General features: G+C 40.0%; 2 protein-coding genes across 7 annotated transcripts; one reads left to right on the plus strand and one right to left on the minus strand.

Annotated features, from left to right (window-relative positions):
- Positions 1–45: 45 nt before the first annotated feature.
- On the plus strand, positions 46–18,241 carry METTL9 (methyltransferase 9, His-X-His N1(pi)-histidine). 5 transcript variants are annotated; one of them, XM_040079485.2, is made up of 6 exons: positions 46–352; positions 3,846–4,036; positions 6,241–6,450; positions 6,871–7,055; positions 17,505–17,706; positions 17,951–18,241. In XM_040079485.2, the coding sequence occupies exons 1-6, from the start codon at positions 179–181 to the stop codon at positions 17,955–17,957; spliced, it is 969 nt and encodes a 322-aa protein (XP_039935419.1). In that variant the 5' UTR covers positions 46–178; the 3' UTR covers positions 17,958–18,241. The 5 variants fall into 5 exon arrangements, with proteins under 5 accessions (XP_039935419.1, XP_039935421.1, XP_039935422.1 ...); XM_040079488.2 differs by having other exon boundaries at positions 107–352; positions 17,508–17,706; XM_040079487.1 differs by having other exon boundaries at positions 17,505–18,241.
- IGSF6 (immunoglobulin superfamily member 6) lies at positions 10,476–16,777 on the minus strand. Of its 2 annotated transcripts, XM_040079492.1 has the most exons (6): positions 16,679–16,777; positions 14,752–15,102; positions 13,734–13,840; positions 12,638–12,691; positions 11,928–12,011; positions 10,476–10,765 (listed from the first exon to the last, which is right to left on the minus strand). In XM_040079492.1, exons 1-6 carry the CDS (start codon positions 16,743–16,745, stop codon positions 10,727–10,729), a joined length of 702 nt encoding a protein of 233 aa, XP_039935426.1. In that variant the 5' UTR covers positions 16,746–16,777; the 3' UTR covers positions 10,476–10,726. The 2 variants fall into 2 exon arrangements, with proteins under 2 accessions (XP_039935426.1, XP_039935425.1); XM_040079491.1 differs by lacking the exon at positions 10,476–10,765 and having other exon boundaries at positions 11,793–12,011.
- Positions 18,242–18,404: the final 163 nt, after the last annotated feature.

Here is an 18,404-nt window from a genome sequence, read left to right on the forward strand (position 1 = left end):
AGAGGGAGGCGAGGTGCGCGCCAGGCCCCGGCGTGTCGCAGCGAAGGCGTCCGGGCGGGCCTCGCTGCCGCGGCGGCGCGTTCCGCCCGGAGCGTGTGCGCGGGCCCCGAGCGGAGCCGCCGCTGCCATGGAGCGGGGGGGCGGCGGCGGCGCGCGGGGCTGATCGCGCCCCTTCCCCATGAGACTGTGGCTGTGCTGGCTGGGCTGCTACACCCTGCTCCTCTGGGTGCTGAGGAGGACGATGTGGGCTGGCCCGGCCCGGTACCTGCGGAGCCCTTTATCCAGGTCCCTCTACGTGAATATGATGGGCAGCCACCGCCAGCCAGCCCCGGGCGCCAGGGAGAACCACCAGGTACAGCCCCGGCGGCGGCCGCGCTGCCCGCCCCTCCCTTCCCTTCCCTCATCGTGCCGGGCTGGGCGGCGGGGGCGGCACGGGGACCCCCCCGCCCCCGGGGAGCTCCGCCGGGCAGGGGCGGGGGGGTTCGCTGAGGGGAGCGGCGGGAGAGCGGGGACCCCGGTGCGGGCTGAGGGAGCACCGGGCCGGGCAGCGCAGACAAAGAGAGGGAACCGCTCTGTCCTGCGGTGAGAAAGTTGCCGTGCGGAACGCGCTGCCGCGGCTGCGGGCTCGGGGGGCGCCGGCGGGCATCGGGGCGAGCCCCGCGGAACCGGCGGGCGGAGCAGCGCCCGTCCCGGCAGCCGGAGCGGCGCGGGTCGGGGCAGAGCTGCTCCCGGGAGAGGCGCACCCCGGGTTCTGGATGCGCACCCCGGGCTGTGGCTGTGCGACCCGGTTTTTTCAGTGCACGCCCCCCCGTATGTCCGGTGTGCCCTGTGAGAGCGCTCCAGTGAAGTTTGCAGGTGGTGGTGACGAGGGTGGGTTTGTAATCACAGAGATGTTTGTAATTAGTACTGGTGCGTCTAGAGGAAAACAAACAAAAAAAAAGTGGGAAACTGAGACTCCCACAGAGGCCTTGGAGCAGTAGGAGGTGGCAGACTGGGAGTGAGTTGTTGCAATGTGATCCGGCTGCGATAAAAGGTTGGTGCTGTGTTTGGGCAGTGTGGCCTCATAGGTCGGTACCTTGTGGAGAAGTTGGGCCGTGCCCTTACCGTGCGATGGTTACGTGATAGATTTCATTTGGAGCGTGTTCAGATCCGCACTGTGGGCGAAATGCTGCTGAAAATCTGACAGGAGTTAGAAGGGCTAATAAAGAACTCTTAGTGCAGAAGGAATCTGGCAGCTTAATCTAGGTTAAATATGCAGAATGGAGCTGAGGAAGAAGATGTAGTATAAATGCTTGAGGACTGCTGTACAAAGGAAGACCGTAATTCTTCCTGCTGATCCATTCCTGCAGCCTTCGTAGAGCTCTGGGTGGGCGCTGACATCCAGAATCTTGTCGGGTGGATGTATCCCTGGAATTTAATGCTTGTGGTCTGCTGTTGGGATCATTCAGGACATAAGTAGAAAGAGAAGCAGAATTCAGGTTTACGGGAAGAACTTCCTTCTGGCGAACAAAGAAAATCTGAAAGTCTTTTGTGTTGTTAAAAGCTGTAGTTGAAAGACAAGTCAGGGAAATGTGTTGTGGAGGTGCTTGTGTCATTCACAGGTAGATAGTCTGCAGTGGATAATCTCCATCTCTGTTTTATTTGGTCGAGATTGTAAATGTATTGATAAAGGTATTGATTATTTAATACATTTAGTAAGATTTATGGTTACTGAGTTTGTGGGGTAAGCAAGGGTTGCATGTTCAGACCCCTGGTACTTTGACTCTCTGCAGTTTTACTGACTTAACTAGTTTTATGTAAATTATCTAAAAGAAGTTTTGCGTCCTTTTACTAATATTAGGCAAGAGTTGCAGTGTTTATAATTTTTGTTACAACAAAGATCTTAGCACAACAATCTGAAAATCTATGAAATTGACACACTGCTGCGTAACTAGTGGCCTTTCATATGTTGTACATGGAGGAAAACAAAAGCAGTTTCTGTTTGGAGGAAGTAGTTCTGGAATTAAGCTGGTTTTCTCCATTTTTTTTCGTTTGAAATTTAGATTGGGGTTTTTTTGGTTGGCTTTTTTTTTTTTCCTCTTACAATGTGTTAGAATTTCTGTTATTCACCAGTGTTATATAGGTAGTTGTCAATAATTTTATTGGCAAGAGTAACCATGAGAGATCATAGAATCATTAAGGTTGAAGAAGAACTCCAAGATCATCAAGTCCAACCTTTGACCAAATACCATCATACCCACTGAACCATATTAAGAAAAATAAATGGGAGATCTGTGAACAACACCTAATTTTTGGAAACAAGCTTCTATTGTCACCATCATCCTTCTGCCAGGGGTTATGTCAATATTTAGAAGTCTTAAAGACAAGAATTGTAGGGCTGTTGTTTTTCAGTGGAGCTGCCGGTGAGAGTTCAGTGCAGAACCCCGAGGTGTATGAGCTCAGGAGTAGTCATGCTGCTTATGGAACAAAGCCTCTGTTTCCCAAGGCTTTGAAAGTGTTTTTCTTCTGGATTGAAACTGGCAACACATTGCAAAAGGCAAATCATCTGAGCCACTCCAAACCTGTTCAGTGGACTGAGGCATCCGCCTTGTGAGTGAACCTGACACATCCCAGCCTGCTCCTCAGCTCCTTGGGATCATTTGCTTCTGCCACGCTCTTGGAATTGGCGTCTGAATGACAAAGTACACAAGTTGCTGCTTTAGTGGTTTTCCAGGAGCCACTAAGGATTCCCTTTGGGAATCACTGGCCTGTGCTGATTTATTTAACAAGTGCTGAGCTGCAGTGAGAAGAGACCTAAACTGGTGAATCAGCAGTCTTGGGGATCCCTGTGCCAGGCTCAGAATCTGTGTTTCAGAGGAAAGGATCACTCACTTGTTCACCCACAAGTGTGTTTGGAGGTACAGTCAAGAGCCTGAGTCTGCCAGAGATGCACTCATTGTGCAGGTGGTTTTCAAGGCTAAGCAGGCACATTTGCTGCTCAGCTGAAGGGTGTTCCCTCTCTTTGGCCAGGGTTTGATGGGGCCCTGGTGCACCGTGTGCTCCCCTCTGCTTGCTGGCGCTGCTGCTGGGAGGCTGCACATGCTGCAGTAAGAATCCTGTCCCATTACAGTGATCACTGGAAGTTCCAGTGTGCTGAATGCTGTGTAAACCTGCCTTGAGTGAATGTTCCTCTCCCAGCAAGGCAAACAAATGTGATGAGATCAGGATCTGAGCACATGTGTGTTAAATCTTGGGGGAGTTACCCCAGCTGACAGTTTCTGTCCTTCCACATGCATTTTTTTACAAGGTTCTGCTAAAACTCTACATCTCATTTTAGGATACTTAAAGCTCCCTATCTGCACAGTGAACACGTGCAGTCTGATTAAGGAACATTATTGCAAGATTTAAGGGGGATGTAAGAGGGTGTTGGCTGTAGAGAATAATTCTTGATGGTAGAAAACAGACACAGTGGCACTTTATGAGAAGGACTGGCACTAACTCCATATAAGTGTAGGAGAGTGAAAAATAATAGTGATGTTCTTCATTAGAAAGAAATATATTTTTCAATATAACTTTTGCATAGAGGACCTATGTTGGCTTTCTAGATAATTTACCTTGTCGATATCTTCCAAGTACAGTGTAATAATTAAGACAAAAATTAAAAGCACTGCTTCTTAGCAAGTAATCAGTCCTCACTTTGTTACAATCCTAAGTTAGTTTAACCCTGAAGTTTGTTGGAAGGATTGTAGGAAAAGATAAATTCTTGTATTTATGGAAATCGGTAATAATTTTGTATGTATTAATTTTGACTGCTTCTGGGTTTACATTACTGAACTTTTAAAATTATTCTTTATCTCTTTCTCTAGTGGTATGTCTGCAACACTGAACAGTTGTCTGAATCCCTTCAGCCCATTTTTGTCCAGAGTTACCTTGACCAAGGAACACAGATCTTCTTAAACAACAGCATTGAGAAGTCAGGCTGGCTGTTCATCCAACTCTATCACTCATTTGTGTCCTCTATTTTTAGCCTTTTTATGTCTAGAACATCTATCAATGGGTAAGTGAAAAGTCAGTCTTGGGTATGCTAAATACAGTTTGGATTTAGAATTTTCAAGTGTTCAACCCTACCCCTTGATCTGCCAGCTTTTCAAAATGTGTAATTTCCCTCTGCAGCTCTGTCAGATGTGAAATGTCCTCCTCTGCTCACCGTGCCCAGCCCTCTTATCTGGTGAACACCATTTTCAGTATGGGGAGACAGAAGAGATAATTGCAATTAATAAGACAGCCAGAGGATTCTAATTGCATTTTGTAACAATTACTTGTATTAATTTTCTTCTAAGAGAGTGTTGTCATTGTGTCTCTTCCCTCAGCTTTCTTCCCCTCTCCCACCTTGCCCTTTCCCTACTGCCGCATTTTTCTCAGTTACTGTTGTGATAGTCCTGGTTGGTGGCTGTATCCAGACAGTTCTGTACCTAAAACTCTCCCTGCTGGAGTGTGTTCACCTCCCCACAGCAAATCATGGCACATTTCTAAACAGTGCAGAGCTGGCCAAGTGTTGTGTCTGGTTACACTGATGTGGAATATTGTCCTTTCTCTTATTCTCTCAAACAATTCCACCCCAATTTGTGTGTAAGCTGCACTGGAACAGATAACTTCTTACGGAGCATGTTTGACTGATGAACCATCAGCAAACCAGGAAAACATAAATGGATAAAACAGCGTTCTTCTTACAGTATCGGTTGCAGGAGAGTTTGGCTGTTCATGGCTGCTTTAGTATTTTTTTCAAACAAGGCAGTGCTTTTTTTTTTTTTGCTCACCCTACCCCATTCAGACTCGTTTATCAGCTTTGACCTTATGAAAATTGCATTTTGTTACATTTAGCCAAATTCTCCAGTATCCCCACCTCTGCACCTGCTACATACTTCTGCATAGTCTGATACAAGATAGCAGCTGTCTACTGGGGATAGAAAAAATTGTCTTTTCCTTATTTTCTACCCAGATGACTTTATGAGCTTCCCTGTGGTGTTCATAGTTATGTGTAGCTTTATATAAAGGTTCCTTTGGTCTCTTCTTCCTTTCTCTTCCATTTTTTTTTCAAAGGCTCTTCAGGGCTTTGAATAACACCTCATAATGCTGTTAGGAATAATAGCTATGAGCCAATTATACAGTGTGGACTGACACATGTGTGCTGCAAGGGGGCTCTGTTTAAATTGGATGTAGCCTGTTTATTTTTATACATTTGATATCCTGCTTAGTTTCTTCTCTATGACTTTGTATACTCTGTCCTTTTTGTTTCTTTGGGTTTTCGTAGTCAGTATTTCCTAAGCCAGCTCCTTTTCGCATTTTTTTTATTCTTTGTGTCTTTTTGTCTCTTTTTTCCTGGTTTTTTTTTTTTTTTCCTGTTCATTGTCTTTAAATTTAAACTTCTATCCAACAGGAGTTTAAAGAATAGTATTTATCTACCTGCAGTCTATTACTGGCCACTTCTTCCTCTGCCTGTTTTTCTAACTGTTTCATCATTGAATTCTGCTATGACAGCTGAAACGTGTCACTGTGGAGTCTTCAAACAGTTGTGGGCGGGTATGGCATTGACTTGATCCATAAGAATCCAACTGCCACCTCTACCCAATTCCTTAATGAGTTGTCTGTTTTCTGTTCCACAGCTTCTTATGTTGAATGCAGGATCTGCAGGTAGCAGCAAAAGCCCTTGTATCACAGAATTTAAAAAATCTCTTTTGCCCCTCCAGCAGTGTTACTCCCATGCTTTCTTTAAATCTGTTCCCTGTCTTCCCTCCTCGCTCCACATCCTATTCCTCATTCATTGTGCATACTTATGTGTCTACAGCCATTTTATATCCTCTGATATTTCATCTTGTTTTTTTTTTTTTTTTTTTAAGGTAGGTTCTGCAGAGATTCAAATCTGCAGATGTGACAAATAAGGTTCAGTCTTTATCTTTCCTACTCTTTCTCTTCCCCTTTTTTTTTTTTTTTTTTTTTTTTTTTTTTTTTTTTAATGCAGTCATCTTCTCGAGCTGCACCCCATGAGCTCTTCCTTACCTAATCAAATTCCTTCTGGAGTCTTAACCACTGTATCTGCATGTGGCTCTGTGTTTGATCTCAAGACAAGTTGAACTGGATTTAAAATTTATCTAAGCAGTGACCATGTGTGATAGCTCCTGTCAAAGCACATTCTGAATTTCTTCACTGCCTGTGCTGTTAAAGTTTGTACAAAATTGGTCATTTCTTGTTTTTGCATTTTAGGCTGCTGGGAAGGGGCTCAATGTTTGTGTTTTCCCCGGAACAATTTCAAAGACTGCTTAAAATAAATCCTGAATGGAAATCCCACAGACTTCTCGATTTAGGGGCTGGAGATGGAGAAGTCACTAAAGTTATGAGTCCTCACTTTGAAGAAATCTATGCCACTGAATTGTCTGAAACTATGATATGGCAGCTTCAGAAGAAGAAATACAGGTATTGACCGGGTAATTCTTACATCCAGACATTACAGCAAAGTAATCTATTTGTAATTTAATGAATGTCAGTATTTTCAGTCAATTCTTTTATTGTGTGATTGTTACAGAAAAGGTTAGCCTGTACAAAAGCAGAAAAACAAACACATCATGATCCCTCTTACCAGTGTTGGTTTTTGTCTCCTTTATTACCTGATGTTTATCAGGCAGTATAAAGGTTCAGAGGGTTGGACATGTAGCCATGCTGATCATTGATTTAGTTTTCTTTTCCAAAAGACCAGAAGGGATCGTGGCTGTCTCTTCTCTAAATGCTTGACCTTACCTGCACTGTCAGAGCATCCACTGGGAATTTTTGTCTTCAGTAGTTCTGTCTGAAATCAGCTTGTCTTTAACAGACTACATCTTCTCTTTCCTTTCACAGGGTGCTTGGTATAAATGAATGGCAAAACACAGGATTTCAGTATGATGTTATCAGCTGTTTGAATTTGCTGGATCGCTGTGATCAGCCACTGACCGTGTTAAAAGACATTAGAAGTGTACTGGAGCCAACCAGAGGCAGAGTCATCCTAGCACTGGTTCTGCCATTTCACCCCTATGTGGAAAATGGTAAGTGCACAGATTAACAGCTGTTTAGGCAGGTATAGAAACCACTTGTAGGATCTAGTATCCCAAATTAAATGTATAATGAATGGCATGTTTGTATTTGATTTTTTACAAATAACTAGTAGAGGGCACGTTCAGAAGTATGAAATCATAGGTAAGTAGGCCACATGATGTAAGCTGGTTTTTTTAACTCCACAGAATACATTGTTGGCACCAAAAAACCCCTCAAATACTGAAGTCACAGATGCTGTTTTGCAAGTTACCACATTTCAGCTGTGTTGGAGCAACGTGGGAAAACTGGTCCGTGATTAGGGCATTTACCGAGAGGTGACCCCAGCTGTCTGTAGTGACCAGCTGAGCAGAACCATCAGAACTATTAATGCTGAATAAAGCCATTCAGGTCAAGCTGTCTCAAGTATGCGATAAATCCCATGTAAAAATTCATAGGAAGATAACTTTCCAACATGAGGTCTCAAAGTAAAAACTATGGACCCCCACAAATGTGAAGTATCAACCACTATTAATACTGTATTAATTTGCATTGTACTAGTAATAAGAACGAGAAAGTAAAATTCAGTGCAAAAACTCAACTAGTTACCCTACTTGCATTTTAAAGGAGTATATGAGAGATTTTCAGATTAATCCTTCCTTATGACTAAACTTCCAAAGAGACCAGAAACCTTTTTACATGCCTGTGATTGTGGATTCAGGGTGAAGCACCCTGAAGGTGGTTTGAATTCCAGGAGGCTGATGCTCATCAGTCATCATTCTGGTTTTCCTTGAGTGTTAAGACTTGTCTGTGGGAAGGCATGGATGCCCAGAAAATACAGAACTAATCACGTTCTGGCAATCACAAAATTGAGTCTGGTTTTCACTTTTTACATGCTAGTGGTATTTTGATGGGGGAAGGGAAAAAATAAGTATAAGAAATAATGCCATCAGATGAAGAATTACTTAAAATACGCTATTTGAACTTGTAATTTTGTAACTGTTTTGAAAACTAGTGTGTCTTAAATTAGATTTGGTGTTTGACTTAAGCATCTGTAAAGTATTTCAAGGATATTTGGTTACAACTTATTGTTTCTATAATGTGGAACAATATGGCTTCCCCTTGTAGAAATCCTTTAAAATTTCAAATACCAGCAGTGTCTTTCTAGTCTTTCACTGGCATGCTAGAACCAAAAAATGAAAAATGCTTTTTTTGTGTGCCTTGGAAACTCTGTGTCATTGTGTTTGTCAATCACTGTTGCACCCCACATGTACTTTTCCTGCATTTTTTGGGTAGCCCATAACAGACCATATACAACTCCCTGGCTCAATAGGAGGGGATAAGTTAAGGAACAAACTATTCTAAGCCTGCTTTTATCCTTCATCATTAATCTCCTACCATACACTGGGAGGAGAATAGAGAATTAAATTTATAAATCTCAAGGGACTGGAAACCTGTTCTGTGATTGTTGAACAGTCTTTCCTACCTGTTGAAAGTAAATGCCTTTGTAAGATGATTTGTAAAACAATATCGTAATTTTATTCATAATGGTGACTTGGCAGATGAGTCACTTTGCTGAAGGTAGTTTTGTTCCCTTAATATGTTTGAAACTTCAGAACATGCTCAGTTTGTCTATTTGCAACTATTATGGATATGGAGCCATATAAACTGTTAACAGTGCAGGTTAGCACACACAAAAGATACAGCTTTCCCACTAAAGATCAGTTTAACTGTGGGCTAAAGAAACAATTAACTGCCAGACTCTTCATGATGCAAAAACCATTTTAGAATTTCAGTATTTTCAATCAGCTGTTCTACATGATGATGCATTTTAAAAATAGATATGTACATATGTTTTATATATAACAAAATTATGCTTGGAACATTCAAAGAGGAGAACATTCCACGGCTCAAGTAACTTCTTGTAGCAGCTCATTAAAACCAGCTTGGACCAACCCATGCAGTAAAACTTTTTAATTTTGTAGAAGGAGAACAAATGGAAAAGCATTGGGGCAGGTAAGGTGTTTAATCCAGTGATAGATCCATAGATAGAAGTGGAGAAATTATTTTAATCGAAATGAGGTATTTGGGTTATTGCATGCAGTATAATGGGATGGTAATGGTGGAAGCTGTCTATGTGAATATCATAAAACCTGCTCTAAGAGAACAAAGCAAGGTGGAGGAGGAACTAAAATACTGATCTGTGCTCACTGTTTGCGGAATGACAGTGACACCTAGAGTCCAGAGGAGTTCAATCATAGATTCTGTCTGGGGCTTTTCAGTTTTATTTCAACATGCAGAACAACCAGGAATGCAGTTACTGCAGGTATCTAAATTTGGTAAGAGAGCTTGATGAATCGTTAGGTATTAGACCAGTCACTAAGAACAACTTCGTTTTTAATAGGTGTCTCATAGAGTCGTATAAGAATATTTTGTATTTTCTAGTACAGATAGGAAAAGTCATTATTAGATAATGCATGACTGGACTGGTGTATGTTTCTCTAAAATAAAAATGTCATGCCCTGCATCAGACATAGTGAACACTGGGAGCCTAGGAGTGTGAAGTTTGCTTGTTGAACATGTTAATATCCTTGTGACTGATTGATAGGGATGAGAAGGCAAAGGTGTGTGTTCTGTCCTCCTGAAATACTATTAATTGAGCTGGTAACGCAGTAGTGCGTACGATGAACCCTTGCTTTGTCTCAGTTGTCAGTTCTCATCTTGCAGAAGTGAGAAATGCCACTTCATTTGTTAAACAAAGCCTTGCTTTATTTAAGTTATGATAAAAGGTGCAGCTGTTCTTTAGAAGGGAAAATGCCTGATGCCAACAGATCCCTTGTAAAAGTGCCAATTTTGCAGATTGGCTAGGAAGTAACTGTTGAAAAAGGTACTTAAAAAAAAAGTATACTGCCTTTTACTAGATAGTGTAGTTCTTCTTTGTGCTTGTATCCACGTTGAACAGGCTTGTAAAGGCAAAACGTGATTCCTGACTTGGGGTGGTGGAACTGGGAGATGGGGGTTGTCAGCCTAGCAGGTGAATTTTAATACTGGAGGAGCAATGTTTTCACAATGACAGTTACTTTCCTAAATAGGTTTGGAAGATGCTCCCCTCCCAAATGAGCTTTGCCAGGGTAGTGCATGTGTTTATATTGTTGGTTTTTTCCGTTTGCCTAATACACAGGTTTTGCTCTTTTTAAACTGTTCTAAGGCTCATTAGCTGTTGGTCTGTAAATGTTACCTCAGTAACTATCCCATTAACATGAGCAAATCCAGAATTTCACCCACGAAACAAGTTTATTTTCTGTTGCTGTCAATTATCAAACGTCTTTCACAATTCCTCAGTTTGTGTAAAATTAATACATAGAAGTTTATGTAAAGAGAAATAAAAAGAATTAAATCAAAACTAAAAAAGGAAACTTTTATGAAGCATTAGCAGTTATCATTAAAAGATGAAGTCTTTTCCCAGGGTTCTTGGAAATGGAAAATGGAATTTGTAAAACAGATATAAGGTACAATGCACTTGGTTCTGGTGATCTGTTTAGAAAATACTCCCAAAGAACACTGCCTTGCAAGGTTTTCTCCTCTCCTTTTAAGGCAAAGGAAGTCTGTGAAGAAGCTTAACTTCCTCACCTTGCTCCTTTGCTTGCAGGAGAACTGTTGAACAAATCTGAAGTGCTGCACGTGCTCATCTGTTCTGATAAACAGTGTCATCTTCCAAATCATCCTAGGGAAAGAAGTGTTTCATTACTGAGGTGATATTTTTTTTTTAATAAAGGCAGAATTTCTTTTTTTAGGCAAACACCATCCCTTTAGTGTTTCAGTAAAATCCTTTCTCCCCTCTGATTCAGTTGTTTTTGTCCATGTGGTATCTGCAGGCTTCAGAACATGTTTCTTATCCTGTTGGCTTTTCCTAATCTCCAGAGGGCACAGGGGCAGTAAAACATAGCCCATATTTTCATATCTGATGGCCAAACCAAGACCCAGGTGATGTCAGCAGGGACATGAGGGCTTTAAAGGAGTAATTACAGAGGAAAATGATTGGAGCTGTATGGAAATAAATTATGTAAAATGTATATAAGAGTAGTGCTTTACTTTGGTCTATGTATATAAGAGTAGTGCTTTACTTTGTTCTATGTGTCATTTGGTTCCTCCTTGTGTCTCTGATGCTCTCTGTGCTCAGAATAGGAAAGGTTTAACATTGTTTTTCAAGAGAAGCAAGATTTTGAAGTGATTTTCTATGCTTACAAACATGTATGATTTCTAAAGCTGTGTGGTTTGGTTTTATTTGTTTGGGGGTTTTTTAATAATTTACATGGCACATGTAAAATAATTGTCAGACTTAATGGCATAAATTTGGAATGATGAAATAAATTGTGTGGCTTTGCCCAGTGATATTGAATACTTAGTTTAGGCTTTATGTGCTGGAGGAAAGGATATACCTTAATATATTACAGAGCTTTTATAATAGTTTCATTATGTTTCTGTCCCCTACTCTGGGTTAATGGAGCAAGAGGAACTGAAAAAGCAGTACTTTTCAAATAAAACCTCTTTAACAGCTCCAGGCATTTTATCAAACTGTACAGAGCCAAACCTCTTCTTGGCAAAATGCAAATTTATGGCAGTTTTAATTTTAAATGTACATGTATACATTAAAAAAAAAAAGGTGGGGTACATACACACGCATGTATAAATAAATATATGTATTTTGTACATTGCATATTGTATGTATGTGGCCATTTAGAATGCTTTATGATGGCTTTGACTGTCATTCAGAATACTTTTTTACATCTCTGTCAACTCTAAAGGAAATAGATACAGTAAACTCCTAAAACCTTTTGTTTTCTCTTTTTCCCCATAAGTTTAGGTATTGGTGGGTGGATACTCACAGGGTGTTGGCAGTGTTGAGCATATCTCTGCCTTTGAAGTTCTTGAGCAATTGCTTGAAAAATTTTTCGGCTGCTATTTATTTTCTGCAAATTATTTAAAATATTTTGGTTCAGTGCAACATTTTGAGTTGGAGGACGCATCTTTTTCACCCTTTTCTAATTTAGTTTTTTTTTACCTGGGTATGTCTTTGGTAATGTTACTGAGTAGCATTTTAAAACCATGCGGTTTAGCAAGCAGAGGGGTTTTAAATTACATTTTTATTGCATTACTTAACGTATACACCTTCTTTTATGGATCTTTAAATGCATGGCTTCTGATTTTTATACAAGGATACATAGTGGAGGAGGTTGTTGTTCATTAATAGCAAAACCTATTATTGTCAGGTGTTTGAACAAAATTTACTTAAAACCTAAAGGAAACTCTGTTAGAGATGGCCTTTACAGAGATTATCTTTACTTTGCATCGAATGTGTTAAAAATAAATTACCTGATTTGTTAAAATTAGTTAAATATGTCTTGATAACTATTTTTATAGAAATCTAAAGTAGAGCCTTAGCAGCTCAGAATGTCTCTTTAATGGAATCATGAATTAAGCACAAATTTGATGCCAAATATACTTTAAAAAGACAGCAAGAAGAAGCTGTGAATCACAGACAAAGCATGGTAATAAACAGAAGCTCTGAATCACAGACAGTAACACGGTAACATACACAGTTCTCTGTTGTTTGGTCTTTCCCACTTTTCTTTAGCAACTTTGGTTTTAACTGGAGGGAGAGAAAATAAATGAAAAAGCAATTAAAATATGAGAAGTTAGCAGACTAGTTAAAATTGTTGCCCTTTTGCAGTGTCAGTTTATAGGTAAGTGTTTCACTAGATCAGCTCACACCATTGGAAAAATCAGAGGTTTTCACATGTGTGAAGCGTTTTTCAGCTCTGGTAGTAGATACTGCAAGTGTTTTTTCTTTGAGCACAGTGGGATCTGCTTGAAACACTACTTAATTCTCAAAAATAAACCAATGGCATCACAGATCCAGTTTTTTTCCCTGAAGAAGGCTTGTTTAATTTTTCCTACTGTACTTTCACTCTGTAGCTTCACTCCTAAAGAAAAACAAAAATGAAAAAGCCAGTCCTGTCTTTATGCTTAGACAGGAGTCACTAGAGGAAAGAGCCATTTTACCATATCATACCAGTAAGGACTGTGAAGTCCTGATTCTCCTGTCAAAGTCTCATTATCATGTAAAGATTCCTGTTGTAGCTCTGTGTGTTTGTTTTTATCTACACAAAAAATTTGTTCTAGATTTAAAAAAAAAAAAGTAATTACATAACTTTTAACCATGTGCATTTTAATGGGTTTCTTTCTGTAAGCATAAAACTTCTTCTAAGTCTCTGATATTTTTAAATTTTACCAAGGTCTCTCTTCTGTACATGTATGAAGAGAATCAGTAGACAAGCAAAGTCAGCCTGCAGTAACTTTACTGCAGCTCATAAATACTTTGATATGAATGTAAATTATTTTACTTTTACTGGAAATTTATACTCTCAGGATAATTTTAACTTCAGAATACCTTTATTTTAGACGCCTTAATGAAAAAAGAAAATGTGGTTGCTATTGAGAGTTCAGGTATGTGCCACACAGGAGTTCACAGATGTGTGTGTGCAGCACATGGACTTCAACCAACCTCCTCTTTAAAACTTAACCATAATAGTTATGAAATCTAGAAATGTGTTTTTATTCCCCTTATGGAGATGTTAAAACTGCATCGATTTACAGAATGAACAAACCCAGAAAAATCACTTTGAGCCTACCTTGTAGAGCACAAAGGAAGTGAGCACAGCAGAGCTGTACAGGAACAGTAAGGACGACACGATGATCATGGAGATGAATTTTCCATTGCTGTGCTGCTTCCCTGATCCTTTATTAAAAATGAGTGTTAGAATAAAGGGCAGTTCTGATTCACATATTTTTTTTAAAGTTTCTCCCTTCCAGCTCCCTTTCTCTGAGAATTAAAAAACCATATACCATCAATATTTTTCTGGTTAATTTTCAGTCTAAATTCCTTAATGAGATAATTTTCCTTTTGTTCGCTTATGTGTTTAAGGCCAGTGGAGACCTGTTAGTTTTGATTACAAACCTTTCCTTTCAGGGCAGAGAGAGAATGGAAACCAGTTTTCTGCTCCTGTAAAGGTATATCTGAATAAAGCTCACAGACATCTGTTCAGAAATGGAATTAGAGGAAGGAAGGAATATGAAGAAAGTAATAATCCAGCTGAGTGTTTCTGGGTATTTTTCTTTTTCTGTTTTAAAACAGGCATGTAAAACTGAAATGTGGTTACTGAAGTTTCGTCACTTTCTTAACTAGGAGGCAAGTGATATAAAGTCTTGGAACATTTTTCTCAGGCTGGCAGAGTGAAGCCCGGGCCTGAGGCCCTGCACTCTCTTGCACGTACTTCTACTAAATGTTGGTTTCTCTACTTCCCATTTTTTTGTTGATACTTCCTTTCTGACAGCCACAGAAGTCTTTATGTAAGAGGATGTAGAGCGTGGTTAGACAGCACAAGTGCAAAACTTCTTTCTGAAGTAAAATTCTAGAGTCATCTTCATCATATGACAGAACAGCCTAATTAGCAAATGAGGCTGAGATGCTTATTTGTGGAATCCCTCTGGTTTAACTAATAAGGTCTTAATGTAGCCATGCTACTCCTAATGGGTTTGTTGGTATTTCCATCTTAAATGTCATTCTTGAAAGTGTAAATAAAGAGGGTATTTAGAAAATACAATTTATTTCTTCTAAGATGCTTCATTAAGGAGGAATGAACAACTGACCTGTTACTGTTAGTACTGTTCCATCTCCTGTTTGTTTAGAAAGGGGTGAATCTGAGTCTGAAAATGCTATTCCACAGATATAAACAGCGCTGTCATCTACAGTCAGATCTTTTATCTCAAGTAAAATGTTCTTTTCTGATGAATGTACTTTGTACTTCTGATGATCTGTGCATCCAGGAGTACACAAATCCTGATGTGTATTAGTTAAAAAGCGAAACCACAGAACTTCAGGTGAGGACGAGGAGCATCCAGAGGCGGAGAAAGTGCATGTTAGGGACACATTGTTCATGGAGGAGTCAGCTTGCTGAAACCTGGGCTGTGTTACAGTGACTCGGCAGTGACCTGCAACACCTGTTGGGAAGGAACAATTGCTGAGGGACAGCTAGAAAGAAAGGTACAGTCTAAAAGGAAAAAAAAAATTACTTGTGGTTCATTCAAGGAAAGGTGGGAGGAAAGGAAGAAACCAACTGTGTTTCAGACTTGAAATTATTAAGGCTGTTTCAGCAAACTTGTTTTTAGATAGTTCCTACAGCTTGCACATGTGCTCATTTAACACTTTTTTCTACGGGGTAATGTGCTTGGCTTTCTATTTTTTTGACAAAATAGAGAAGATTGATAGATCTGAAGCAACGTGAATGTTTCCTTTGGCACTGGAGAAGACCAGAGGAATATTTTGTGCAGTTCTAGGAACTGAGATTTAGTCCTGCATGTTTGTGGGGGTACTGGCCAGTGGAGGTGGGTGTTGTGTGATATAAGTGCAGTTGCTCAGAGGAGCAGTTCTGCAGGGCTGTCTCTCTCCTCCACTCTTCCTGGTCTGAGTCAAGCCAGACAAGCTGAAGGCAGGCAGTGGAATCCTCATAAATCAAGACATTTATAAATTAGCAACTTCATAACATTGATTAGAATTCACAGTAGTTCCTAGACATTCTTCCACTTTATCACATATATTTACTCTGGGTTTCTAAGAATAATAGTACTTGTTAGTTCTGACATTTGAAAATGTGTGCAGAGAAAACAGGAAGGTTAATCAGAGAACATTCTAATTAAGGAACTAAAATGTGTGGTTTAATATGACTAGTCTGGAAGATTTTTAAGTCCTCATTGAAATCCATGTGAATTCTGTTTTAGTATATTTAAATTTATTCAAATAAATAGTGTAGTTATTTAAACTGTGGCACTGAAGTTATTGCAATGAGAAAAAAGGTAGTATCTAAGTAACATCCTTATCTACTTGACAGAAAATAACAATCTAGAAGATAAACTGAAATCTCTTAGTGTACTGCTGATACACAATTTGTAAACCTGCCCATGGTGACCAATTAGCACTGTTCCTTCACAATTTTTCTCACTAAATCCAGTCAGATTCAGTGTCTGTGACTTTTACAGGAATAAAGTGAAACAGATTCTGTGTCAGGTGCTCTCAGAGCCATTCCACAGCAGCTACAGCAGTCTGAAGATTGGGAGCTGTGCGTGTGCTTGCACCCTGTGTGGTGAAAGGCAGTAGCCTGTGCTTCTGCAGCTGATCCCCTTCTCGTTTCCACCTCATCCCCGGGCTCTGTGTCCTTGCAGAGCAGAACTCCATGGCCTCAGGTCATACAGGTGCTACCTGCCGAACTTCCCAAACCCTCCTCCCAAACAATCACAGTTGCTCTGAAACTAGGCTGCTGCTGGAGTGTTCCAGGCAAGTACGGCAGGATTTGACCCAGAAATCACAAGTTACAGCAGAATTTCAGACTTTTGGAAGAAAAAAAGCATTTGCTAGCAGTTATGTTCTTCAGAAGCCATATGATGATACCAGAAATGAACTTGGTTTTCAGCGGATCTTTTCACTGCTTTTATAGCTGTGTTGCAAATCATAAACACAAAATTCTCTGTCTTGTTTAACTGCTGTTAAGTGAGAAAATGTAAGAAAATTTTTAAGTCTTACCAGCACTGTACAGGATCCATTCAAACGCCAGCATTAGCACATTTTTTAATTTGTTGAAAGATGCCATTTCTTGTGTCTGTGTGGAAATTAAATTCCTCTTCCTTCTCGAAGGAAGAGGAACTTAGGAAATGTTTTGATTTGCAGAACTGTCTTAATCACAAGATGTAGAACTTCCTGTTTAGAAGGGTGTTTACTGTTGCATTTAGCAAACTGGTTAAAGGTACAGACCAAACCAGAAAGCTTTTGTTTGTTGTGAATGACATTACTTGGAAAATAAGTGAAGAACTTTAAATTTTTAACTCCTGAGAGTTATACCTATAATCCTTCAGATTATTTCATTGGATATGACAAATAACAAGACATTTTCCAGCATGCTACTTAATCAGTTTCTTAATTTTATATGACCCTAAGCAGCCTTTAGCAGATCAGCTGGTAAGTGGCCTCTGAAGACACGAAGTAGCCATCCATTGTAATGTGATGATCTGCTGGTGAAAGCTTCGCAGCAAAGTGTAATTTTCAACTTGCTGACTAATTACTGTAATTACCTCTGTTCCTGTCTGCTGGACACCATCCTCACCGATGGCAGTTGTCTTTTAGTCACTCCTGGCACTTTTAGTTAAAAATGTAACAAAATACAACCTTAAAGAAGCTTTTGAACATCAAGGATAAACTAGAACTGATCTTGCAACAGGTCTGCAAGTGGTGTGGCAACCTCCTGTGTGGAGTGGAACGGAACATAATTAGTGTAATTACACTTTCTGTAAGAAAATGCAGCGCACAATAACGTTTTCTTTATAATTGAAACAAAGCTGTTCTATTTTCTCAGTAGGTGGCAAGTGGGAAAAGCCCTCAGAAGTTTTGGAAATCAAAGGGCACACTTGGGAAGAACAGGTGAACAGCCTGCCAGAAGTTTTCAGTAAAGCTGGTTTTGCCATAGAGGCTTTCACCAGACTGCCCTACCTCTGTGAAGGTGACATGTACAATGACTACTACGTGCTGGATGATGCTGTCTTCGTCCTCAGGCCAGTGTAAGCCTGTGTGAAGTAAAGCTCCACAATCTAACCCAAGAAGCAGCCTCTGAAAGAGGGTTTTGATTTATGGGTACTTAAAGGGAGGGAATTTTGGGATTGCCATGCTAAATAAATACCATGTAAGAAATTTAAAGGCCAAAATCCTAATGTATTTCTTTGTAGTGTGATTGGGGGTGGGAGGGGAGGGAGGAAAGGTTGTTTTTTAAATGGACTCCTCAGCTGAGAATTTCTTTTTTACCAGCTCTTAAACCAACATTGCATTCTGCAATCCAGCAGCAATGGAGGATATTTTTTATACTTACCTGCAACAGGGATCATATCCAAACAAAAGCAATAGTCTTTATAACGGTGAAACTGATACAGTGTGAACTGTTGTGAAAGAAATCGAGCAAAATCTGGCAATAAAGTTATCCATTCACTTCAAGCCTTGTTGAATAAAACTGTTGAAATGGATAATCTTCCATGCTGTTACTTTCTCTCTTACTGTCATTCTTCACGTTTTTAATCATGCTAATAAACTTTTTTGAGATGACTTTTGCATTAACTTTTGTGTTCATTTTTGTAACCATATCTATGCTTGTCTGCAGCAACTGCTCTTTGTCTTGAGAATCGAGCTTTCAGTAGCAGCACAACCTTGTATTTATTTGAACAGGATTTGATTATTGTTTAATGGGATAACAGTGCACAAAAAATGT

Source organism: Hirundo rustica, chromosome 15, assembly GCF_015227805.2.
Source record: "Hirundo rustica isolate bHirRus1 chromosome 15, bHirRus1.pri.v3, whole genome shotgun sequence".
Lineage (NCBI taxonomy): Eukaryota > Metazoa > Chordata > Aves > Passeriformes > Hirundinidae > Hirundo > Hirundo rustica.

What these genes read in the sequence shown, in the direction of transcription:
- METTL9 (XM_040079485.2), top strand. Translation starts at nt 179, where the DNA reads ATGAGACTGTGGCTGTGCTGGCTGGGCTGCTACACCCTGCTCCTCTGG. An exon ending in GCGCCAGGGAGAACCACCAG is followed by an intron (nt 353 to 3,845) that starts GTACAGCCCCGG and finishes CTCTTTCTCTAG; the next exon opens with TGGTATGTCTGCAACACTGA. An exon ending in TCTAGAACATCTATCAATGG is followed by an intron (nt 4,037 to 6,240) that starts GTAAGTGAAAAG and finishes TTTGCATTTTAG; the next exon opens with GCTGCTGGGAAGGGGCTCAA.
- IGSF6 (XM_040079491.1), bottom strand. Translation starts at nt 16,745, where the DNA reads ATGGCATCTTTCAACAAATTAAAAAATGTGCTAATGCTGGCGTTTGAA. An exon ending in ATGGATCCTGTACAGTGCTG is followed by an intron (nt 15,103 to 16,678) that starts GTAAGACTTAAA and finishes CCTTCCCAACAG; the next exon opens with GTGTTGCAGGTCACTGCCGA. An exon ending in ACCAAACAACAGAGAACTGT is followed by an intron (nt 12,012 to 12,637) that starts GTATGTTACCGT and finishes AATAATTTGCAG; the next exon opens with AAAATAAATAGCAGCCGAAA.